The sequence below is a fragment of the Gymnogyps californianus genome, chromosome 3, assembly GCF_018139145.2.
Source record: "Gymnogyps californianus isolate 813 chromosome 3, ASM1813914v2, whole genome shotgun sequence".
Classification (NCBI taxonomy): Eukaryota; Metazoa; Chordata; class Aves; order Accipitriformes; family Cathartidae; genus Gymnogyps; species Gymnogyps californianus.
Genome location: NC_059473.1, coordinates 76,333,810 through 76,344,821, shown reverse-complemented (window position 1 = coordinate 76,344,821; position 11,012 = coordinate 76,333,810). Strand labels below are relative to the sequence as shown.

General features: G+C 39.0%; 1 protein-coding gene across 2 annotated transcripts in view; it reads right to left on the bottom strand.

Moving 5' to 3' along the window:
- Positions 1 to 4,606: 4,606 nt before the first annotated feature.
- Positions 4,607 to 11,012, bottom strand: part of CDK19 (cyclin dependent kinase 19) — a 134,025-nt gene continuing 127,619 nt past the window's right edge. For both annotated transcript variants that reach the window (XM_050893534.1, XM_050893535.1), the window contains one exon: positions 4,607 to 8,025. In XM_050893534.1, the coding sequence (XP_050749491.1) occupies positions 7,894 to 8,025 (132 nt within the window). In that variant the 3' untranslated portion in view covers positions 4,607 to 7,893. The remainder of the gene's footprint in view (positions 8,026 to 11,012) is intronic.

The window sequence follows — 11,012 nt, the reverse complement described above, 5'->3', positions numbered from 1 at the left end:
CCGCAGTTACTACACAACGCCATGATACGATCTGCCTGCTTGAATCTCCTCTGCTGCAGTGAAAGGAGGACACCAGCAAGGGAGAAGCCTGATCTCCTTCGGTTCCTCTTTGTTAGCAAGTTAACATTCTGAGTTTTACTGCCAAAACCAAACGATTGGAAACTGTCCTCCTTTCTTCTGTAGCACTGCAAGAACGAGTCATACAATTAAAAGAGGTTGAAAACAGAAAATCATAATTTCGCAAGCTACTCATTCTACATCATATTAGATAATGGCAAGACCAACAACAGATGTTTTTGAACTGACCAGCCTAGCAACAATAATATGATCTGACAATTTGCAATCATCTCATAGCACTATCTGTCAAACTGGAGGACTACAGAAGCCTTTTGCGGTAAGACTTTAAGCCTTTAATTTTGCAGTTCTCTGGCTCACCTTTCAGCCAAGGAAGTATGTTTTCTTTAAAAGCTGATTGCTTTTCCATAGACCTGTGTGACCTAAGCTTACAGGTTAAAGTTCAGTGTCCACTTGTGTAAATCGTCTGCAAGACTCCAAATTGACAACCGTGCCCCTGACCAGGTCAAGCATGCAGAGTTAGAGGTCATCTTTCCAGAGCAGGGCTGTGCCACGTTGCCCAGATAAGGGCAGAAAGTATTTTTAACAATGTAAACGTTAAAAATACACATTTAAATGTATCATGTTCTGAAGAACTTCAGACACCTAAACTTGATAGCATTAAAACTTCGTTACAAAATCAAAAGGCTGCACACTTCCACTCCTTTTTTTTTTTTCCTAACATCCCAAGGAATTCCTATTTGTGGATGTAGGGAAGAATCTTTCCAATGCAGGCTTAAATGCAAGCCGTGGAAAGGACATCTGGGCCATACATCATTTGGCAGGACCTGGTCCATTATTAAAACTTCATCTGCTGATGCTAAGTATGAAGAATTCTTTCTTCAGTGATTCACATATTGGGTTTTTTATTACTTAAGACACATGATAAGTCTCGTGGGATGGAGATTGCATAAAATGCATTATTGCTGGCTACCACATCACATCCAAGACTCAGTAACAAATACCTGATTTTTTTTGTTCCTTATTTTAAAAAGTCATATTTAAAAAATAATGCAGATTCTCCTTTACTAATTTATTTATAACATTTACTGCTAGTGTAAGCAAAGCAAAACTCCATTCTGACAATGGACTGGGACAAAGGTATCCTTTCTGCAATGACTTCAAACACCAGTTGGAGGTTTCACATAACTTCTTACTAAACATCATCAAAAGACATTTTAGCCAAAGGAATGTATTGCTGAATACTTCATTCAGCCATGTGTTCAATGTATGCAATGTACACATAGAAGTTACATACTCTCAAATTCTCTGTCCTCTTCAAGATACTTTGAAGAACACACTACAAAATAATGACAGAAATGGCCTGTTAGAGTCCATACAATACACTTAGCAGCATGCCGGTATACAAAGCTGGAAAAACTGATCCTATAGCAGTATTCCAAGGCAAGCACATTATATAAAAATTACTACATAGGTTGGCATTACTTTCAGACTTCAAATAATAATAATCATTATTTTTTTAAACACCTACTCTGGATTATCTTGGATATCTGTTACATAACAACTGTGGTACTCCCACAGCAATTTCAGCAGCTCAGCTATGACTGTGCACACGTCTTTCATAACCTTGTTGGTGGTTTTAATCTACCTCAAACAATTATTGTTCTAATAAATATTTCTTGCAAACGAAAAAATCATTGTAGTAATCATGCAATAATATTTTTCTACATTACTATAAAAATAGTGAAATAAACCAAAGCTGCTGGTTTTTCTGCAATCTTAAGCAAGGGCATGAAGTTTTCTGGAACATAAAAAAGCAGTACCTACCTGTTAAAAAACCACTGCAGGTAAACCATTGTTAACGTTTGCTGGCTATTAGAACAATGCTTGCTCAAGTTCCATGTTTAGCCAGATCAAATTGATACTTGGCACCAATATGATGCTTTTTGTGTTCAAACAGCACATGGGAATTACTCCTTGCACTACTACTGTGTATTGTCCAGAAGCAAAACCTCATGATATTACAGTGACTATTATTTGCATTACAAAGTGCCCGCAAGTGCCAGTCACGAAACTACTGTATCAGGACAAAACGACCATTCCTGTCTCAGGGAACTTACAACGGGTGCACAGGGAGGTGACAGATGGATGCAGAGACTGGACAGTGTAATGAAACACTGGGACAGTTTTCATTAACACGATAGGTACGACTCATAGCACACCAGTAGCTTAAAATAGTAAACTTCTGTAGACATCAAAGCCAAAGGGTTTTAATGAGGGATGCAGAAGACACCTAGGAGGGAATTTTTCAGAAATTTATGCAGCAGGTCTTCATGAACAATGGGCAATTGGAAACAGAGCATAAAGATGCTTATTTGGAAGTCTAAAATGGAGGGTGCAGAGGTTGACCTGGTGGGACGATCAGACCAGGAGATAACTTGGATAACTTCTCAATTTGAGTAAGAGGGATGGGGTAACAGCAGGCTTTGGCAGCGATGTGCAAGTGAAGAGAGCAGCTTTACATCTAATGCAACAGGGATGACAGAGCCAGGGCAGTAACGCAAAGCAGGAAGCAACAAGTCAAAGCAAGAGACTAATAAACAACCTACTCTGCAGCTTTCTGAATGGCTGTGAAATGTAAGTTGCCCAGCTGTCAATGACAGAAAAAGAGATGACACCACAATTCAGATCAGTATGATGAGGCTGGATTAGACTGTAAATTGCATGACCAGGTAGGAAAAACAGTGAGAGATGCTGTAGAAGAATGAAGACTGGGACAGAGCCAACATAGGAGGTTTTAAGGACATCCAAGTCAAAGCTGCTGACTAAGCACAATCTTACCAACAAACAGGACAGCAGAAGCAGAAAGGAAACTATGAGGGGTATAGAGCTGGGGATGCTCAGTTGCATTGAGGCTAAAGCAACAGGTCTTTATCCATGAGGTGTCAGAGATGCAGCCTAAGCTTTTTGGCAAAAGGCTACTTCTATTCTCACCCTTGTGCAAAAGGCACATCAGAAACCAAAGCCTCTTTCTTAACATGACTGGTAGTACAAGTAAATCCCAACCATTCTTACCCATGCAACTGTTACGGAGAAGACAAGTGGGATTTTTGGAAGAAGTTAGCTATCCATCTGTGAAACAATGGTTAGATGGAACAGAAACACAGACTAGCAAAGCACACAAAAACCCACTTTGAAAACCCACCAACATGCTCTAGCTCATGCTTTCCATGTTGTCACCTGAAATCCTCCAAGGTCCAGCAGGAGGAAAAAGTAAGAGGGCATTTAGCTTTAGAATGCAATAAACCAGCTTTTTTTTCAGAGGACACGTCCATAGCATTGTCACACAAGTAATAATGAATCTCAACAAGTGGCATCAGCATGGCATGCCAGAATACTTTTAGGCAGAGGGCAAAACCTAAGAGAACCACTCCATGGATTCTGTTTTCCATAAGGCTTCATTCTATTTTGATAGACACATACCCATGAATATCCTCGTGGGCATTTTAAAAGCTGTAATTTCAACTCTGAGGTTTTGCAAGCTTTGTTTTGTGTGGTGTATGATATCATAAACATCCTGAATATAATTACAATTGCAATTTTGTGGGCTATATTTTCCCTCTTGGTAGCCCAAAGCCAATGTTTACAAAAACTTTTCAGCACGCTTATTTGATTTGAACTTTTTATTATTATTACAAATGTATATTATTTTATTAAAAAAATTCACACTGAAGCAAAGTCAATTCCATTTCATTACAACCAAGAATATAAAATAAATGCAATGAACTCATAGTTTAGTTTTAACAGTCATTTCAAGAGTGACATCAGGACAACTTAAAAGCAGTAAACTTTACTCTAGAATGAGAAACAAGTATTTTGCTTTGTGGTTTTGCTAGCCCATTGGCACGGGCACTGCCGAATGTGGCCACCACAGATCTAGAGCGGCAAAGTTTTGTGGCAGCATGAGGCGCATACACAATAATTTCTAATGAAAACTACAAAAATGAAAGATGCGTGCATGAAATTATTAGAAAAAAAATAACTGAATAGAGACAGGCACACTTCCACAAATAGTAAACATGGGAAAATACAACTAGAACAATTCGAAAAGTTACTACCTTACATATATAAAAAGTTCTTTAAATTGCTGTTAAAAAGGACATGTTCTGTCCAGATTTTGTGTAATACTTTTTAGTGTCTACACAAGACAAATTTTTAAAAAAATTAAATAGTATTAATTTACTACTAAATATTTAGGAGATAACAGTGCATTAAGGACTTTTTTTTCATATAGTAATACACATCGCTCCTGTCTGGCGACATTTTTAGAAGATTACGTATGGCCTTATGTACAATACATTTATTTAATCCTAAAACAATTCTTTGCTTAATGGTGTTAAAGTACCATTCCTGAAGATTATGAAGGGGAACTAAGCTTATTATGTTTATATAAAATATTATACATATTTGAACACTTCTAGCTTCCCACCACCCCTCCCGCTACGAATGCTCTTCCCTCCCCCTCCCCAGATACAGTGTCACAGATACAGTGCAGGACTCGCAGCTTTCCCTATATTTTTCCTTCATTGTGCAGTTTGTGCTACATAAACTTCACCAATGCGGACCAGGCTGCTCATCCCATTCATTCCCCACGCGTTTGTTTCCTCTGAGCCACGATGGGAAAAGCTCTCCCACCGGGCCACCAGGATGGAGAAGACAGCTCTGCCGGTGTCACCTGCCTCTCTTGGTACCGGCGTGAAACACTTTGGTGAGGGTGTAAAGGTTATGGGCAGAGACAGAGCTATGAGTACTAATGAAACTGCACAGGCAAAAAATAACATAAAAATGACGTGGTCCTGGCTTCCCACGACACACTGCACGATTCACTTCTGAAAGCGGAGCATTTTTACCTCACGGGATGACCCCTGGAAAGCAAGGCGTCTTCCACTATGACTGCCACCCACCCCGGCAACGGGCATTAAGCTCCCAAGACAAGGTGAATTATTTCACCACCAGGAAGGAACTAGAAGAGTGTGCACAGCCTACATTTCGCAGCAAACGCTTTTGCTTTTATTCGCTCTCCTCCCGGTTGTGAGTTTGAAGGCAACGGAGGAAGTCAGCTCGGCTTCACGTGTGCACACAAAAGCTGGAGAACAGCGGCATGTGGTCGTCCATCAGACCTAACCAAGGCAGAAATGCCAGATCAGCTTAGAGAGAGGTCGTGGCAGTCACTCTAGAAGCTGGAAGCTCACTCAATTAAAGCACCTTACATTGCTGTGAAGTTTCACACTCTATATACAGATTAATCTACACCATGATTTTGCCTTATTGGCACAAGAGCCCACCTTAATTAACCATACGGTAACACGTCTCCCCACCACCTCCTGATATATGAATTTTGATGATCAGCTGCAGGTCACAGTAGGGAGAAGAAATGTTAGATAACTATAATGGAAAAGACAAAAGGATTCTGAGAGAACAGAAGGGTGAAAAGAACAGGAGGGGACAAAAATTACTCTGCCAAAGGTTAATTTCCAGAAATGTGACATTCAAGTCACAAAAAATAAAAATAAATGTTAGTTTATGGCACTGGCCAAATATCCATTAGCTCGAAGGTACTTCATCCTAACATCGGTAAGAGATGAGACATTCCACTTACGGAAAGAATGTAACCCCAGACTCACTGAAATAAAATAAAGGAACAGTTAAAATCTGTTCTTTCAAACAGGCTACTAGGGTATGTATAATATGTAGCATTTCAAGGGTTACACATTGAAAGTATCCTTTGGGAGATTACTTTTCCCCAGAAATACTTTTTTCCTTCAAATCGCTTCATTTCATTTTCACCACCTTCTTACCCATTTGATGACAAAAGCAGGTTTTAGTTGCTTTTCCAGAGAAGCTGGGTGTTGTCAAAACCACATGATGGTAGATATAGCCAAAACAAGCCAACTGCTCACAAAAGGTATGAAAACACCACGTTTGAGGAGGAAGGGGGCACTAAAGGTGATCGGGAGATCAAATCCAGTAGAAATATGTATGTGTCTAGCTGTGATGCAAAGCATTCTCCTCAGAGCAAACAGATTTACTCATCTTGCTAGGTCTGATCACAACTTCAGTGTGAATGCGTACAGGTGTATACAATTTTTTTGTATGGACACAGGACAGCAGAGAACACACTGCGGTATAAAAGCTTGTAACATTAACCGTTTACATATAAACTCTTCTCACTTCACCTCTTCTCTGGACACCAGTTGTGGAAGCTCGCTGGTGTTACATTGCTAGTAGCTTTCTAAATGCATTTTTCCAGGTTTTCTGCAACAAGAGCCAGCCTTATTTCTGAAGGGTGAAGGAAAAATGAAGCTGTCCCAAATTACATGTTTTGTCTCTTCAAATAACTGTGGTTGCAGAAGTTGGACAATAATCCTCTGATTATGCTTCTGAACTCTTGGTTATTTACTGGGGATTTTCTGCCAGCTACCCATCCACTTACAGTCCTTAGGCACAATCAAAACATGTTTGCTCTAGGGAAAAAGAAACATTTCAGTGCAATCAAGCGCATCTGGTGTAACTAATCTGGGTTAATCACAGCAATGTGAGGGACACAGAATATGCATTATAAACATGAAAAAGGAACAATTTTCAACATGCTTTTCAAACTGCACAATAATTTCTCTTAATTATTAATTCTAACATAAAACGATTAAATGCATTTGTTTTTGCAAGTCTTAGTATTTCTGTCACCTTTATATTTAGAAAACTGACTCAGGAATGTGAAAGAAAGCTAAATTTATAGAACTCTCACATACATTAATCAGCTGCTTAACAGAAAAACAAGCCCGTCATCCACATTCCTACTGAGACGTGAGGGCAGTAAATACATTTTTCCTGACTATTTTGGTGTCCAGCCTGGGAAGACATTCCATTCTTCTGTTCCAACAGATCCTGAAAGCATCTCCTTTTTACGTGACTGTCCTGGTTTCATTTAAAATAACGCTTAATTTAAAACTAGTCAGAGCATGATCACTGTGATTTCAAGAATTCAATGTGAATGAGTTAAGAAATATCAGCAATCTTCTGTTTGGCGTTCAGTCCAGTAGCATGAAGCATATTTGTCGCTGCAGAGACTTGGGTGGGTTTTTTTCTTTTTTCCTTTTTCTTTTTTAAATTTTATTTATTTTTTAAATTTTTTATTTTTAAGACCTCGCCTGAAAACTAGACTAATAAAAACAGAATAGTAAAATACTCTGGAACAGTAAAATTTTGCTGTTCTTGACATCCATGAGCAAAACAGTAATATCCTGTGAAAATAACATAGTGCTTTAAAAAGGTGCAATATACCTGTATAGCTAAACTGGTTTGCCTAGTATAAAACTAACTATATACAAGCTTGAAAGCCTGGGAGTTCAAGATTTTAAAACTTTAAAATCCCATCAAAGAGATTGAAAAGACAGATTTATGGCAATCACTACAGCATAAGGAAGGTGCACCAGGAATCCTTCAAAATTCCAAAGGTTAAAGAAGTTAAGTGCTGGGTTCAGATCAGAAGGGTTCATTAGAGTAACCACAATGGAGCACATGCAAGGGCAGGGAGGAAGGAAAACTTCACGAGAATCTCCTTTATGGCAATAACGGGATGGGGGGGTGGAAAGGGGGGGCGGGAAGTCTTCAATGAGTGAAGTTTTCCTTTTGTCATCGTGACTTTTAATTCTGCATCATAGTTTGTATTTTTGGTTCTTCTCATCGTTATGAACTTCATATTGCTGGAGTCTTCTGGCTTTTAGTCCATTCCTTTCTGAGTGCAGCCTGTTAGCCCTCTCAGTACCTGTGAGACTGATGAGACTGGTGATACTGGGAGCTCTGCTGAGATGACGTGGAATAGCCCATTGTACTCTGGGACTGAGAAGATCCCTGAATGTTGCTTTGGTAACTCAGGCGTGAGCTGGAGTGCTGCAGGAAAAGAGAGTGGGATCAGGAGAATGAAAACCAGCCTGCTAGGACTATGCAGCTCAGGAAACTTTTAACCTCTCTGAAGCTCATTAAAATGTGACTGTTGGAGAAGCTGACTAAACAGCGTTACTGTTTAAGGTCCCATAAAACAAGTAATCAATCTGATCTGCAATCAGCCTTAACACAGCACACAAAATACACAAGGTCGCTGGCAGACACCTAGAAGCACAGCATGTACACACCCAGTTTTTGAAGAAAAAATACACAAGAAAGAGCAGACTCCATTTCAAAATTTAGCTGTTTCTTAAACTTATGTCTATCATTATTGTAAGTGCTATTAATGCAAAAACAAACTGCTAAGGTCACAAACACCCTTTTCAAGATAGGTAATACAAAATGTTACAGAGAAACAATTTATTCTGTTCCTGAGAAAAAGACAACCATGACCTAAGAGTTACTCAATTATCTAAATGAAAACATGTCCAGTAGGATAAAATAGTATAATTTTAGGTGAGTCTTTCAACCTGCTTAAAGAGGGGCATGTGTATGTACAATCACCTAACATTCATTTTCCTGAACGTTTTTTTTTCTCCCTCCACTGTTTGGGATGTTAGCTCAGTGGACCCCAATCTCAGCAAGCCAAATTCATGGATCAGTTGCAACCTCCAGCCTGCTAAATTCACCCTTTTATTACCATATCCATTCCCTGTCCAGAATTCATAATGAGCTGCAATAATGTAAAGCTGCAAAAAAAATGCAAGCTGCAAAATCATGCAAGCTGCAAAATCACTTTGCATGAAAAGTACTGCTCAATGGATAGGAGACTCTCTAGCAAGGTAAACCCCACCCCAATCCACAAGAAAGGAGAGTCTACAAAAAAACCCCAAAACTATTTGCAGTCAGCAAACAGTTTGTTTCCAGCCAAGTTAAGTGCAGGGTCAGGCAGCCATTCAATAGAGTTCTGTTAACTGTCTAGTTGATGGTTCTACTTGGCTATGTCCAAGGGTCATCAGCAAGACTGTGGCCAACAGCAATCGTCTAAGAAAAGTGTTAAGAACCTACATTCTGATTAAATATCAGGACTATGAGTTACAGAAAGCCTCTGGAGAAGTTTGAGTTCTGAATGGAAATCCCATGGAGACAGTGGGTCTGTAAGAATACCACATCGTCCACAGACCAAGAATCTGCTCAGTGAAGGCAATACCCCAGTCAGTGGTCTCATCTAAGCACTGGATCCCAACCAGGAGAGCTGTGAAAGCCTCCTGACAACTTTTCAGCTGGATGATGAAGAGCAGGAACCTAAAGTTCAGGCAGTGTAAAACACTTTTGCCCTTTGTTTCTGTACATAGCTTTGTACCTTTAATTTTACATAAATTGTAAAACATACTAAACCCTAAAAATATCACATTACTCTTTCTGTGTTCTGTCTAATGTAGGAATATGAAGGTTGCTTTCAAGGTGAAGCACAGTGAGGCTAGAGAGAGATAACAGTCCAATCTTGCAGACCTCTATCTCAATATAATATCAATATAACTAATAGTTGTACGGAGTAACTTCACTTGTTTGTGAGGGTCAGTTTGGGAGGTAACAGCTCAGGACACTGGCTTTGGAAGAGATGACTCCCAGTGGCATGTATGCTGTTAATAACCAGATTATGCTTGGCCTGCATAGTTAGATTGTTAACAGAGTGTCTGAAATCTGGAATTTCTCTCAAAATTCTGAAAGTTTTTGCAACTTCTAACAAAAAAGAAAAAGAACTGTGATAAATGCTATGACTTCATAGGAACTCATTCTGGATGAAAAGCATCAGCTCATCATCCTAAGCAAAACACCCAAGGTTACACAAGGAATGCTCAGTAAAATTCAACAAGGAATTCGCACTGTCATTTGTGGAAACAACATATATTGAGGTTGGTGAACTACAAAAAAATTTCAACGGAGACTTTAGATCACAAGCTAAATGAAACTCAAAGCAAAGGGAATCTTCTTCCTACTTCTGAATAAGATATAATGGAGTAAAATTAATGCCATAAGACTACAAGAATGCATTAACTTGCCCATGCTTATTTTTGTTCCACAGAAGAGAATTTGTTTTTAACGAAGTCAGACTTGGACAAATTGCAGACATTCCTTTCTGGAACAGAAGACAGTCAGCAAGGGCAGATAGCCAAACGCAAGTGTAAAAATGGATAATCAGACCATACAATTTAGTGAGTGATGTAAAGGAAACATACAGATCATCATTTTGATGCCTGTGCTGTTAAAGTTTAGAAGGAAAGAGTCACAGGGGGTAAAAAAAAAAAAATCTAACTATCTGAAAAAAATGATATTTAGACTGCTAGCAACTTGTAAGGAGGGAGTTTGCCAACAATTCAGAGAGCTGTATAAGGATTCTATAATGGATATCATCAAATGCAGCACACCAGTCCTCAAAATACAGACCAAAACAGGCCAGCCATAAATACCGGGTAGTCAGACAGCTGTAGCGATCTGTCCAGACCTCAAGCCCGTCTGGAACTTTTCAAAAAAGAAACCTAGTTGTCTTTACCCTTAAATTGCCCTCAATGCCTTCATGATCATTTGTAATTAAAAAGAGTAAAACAGAAATGGGAGAAAAATGTCTGGCGCTGAGAAATCAATTGTCTGTGGAGAAGGTCTGGAGGGCTAAGTCAAGGCAACTCCAGAGCTGGGTTTTTAAAAGCTAGTTATTTTAATTTTAAAGCAGCCTGAAAAGACCATTCTCCAAGGTGGGATCCTCTTGAAGGCTAGTAGCAGACAGAATCCCTAACATCTTTTAAAATCTACCTTTAATATCTACCTTTTTCTTATTCTGCTTTCAACTCATTACTGTCCCAGCAAGTATAAACTCACAAGTATTGAAGATCCTGGTAAGTTCAATGCTTTCTATATTTAGTGTAAGTCACTTTTTCAGTGGAAAATATAATTCTAGTACGCAAAGACAAGTATGCAAATCCAAAAATAATTCA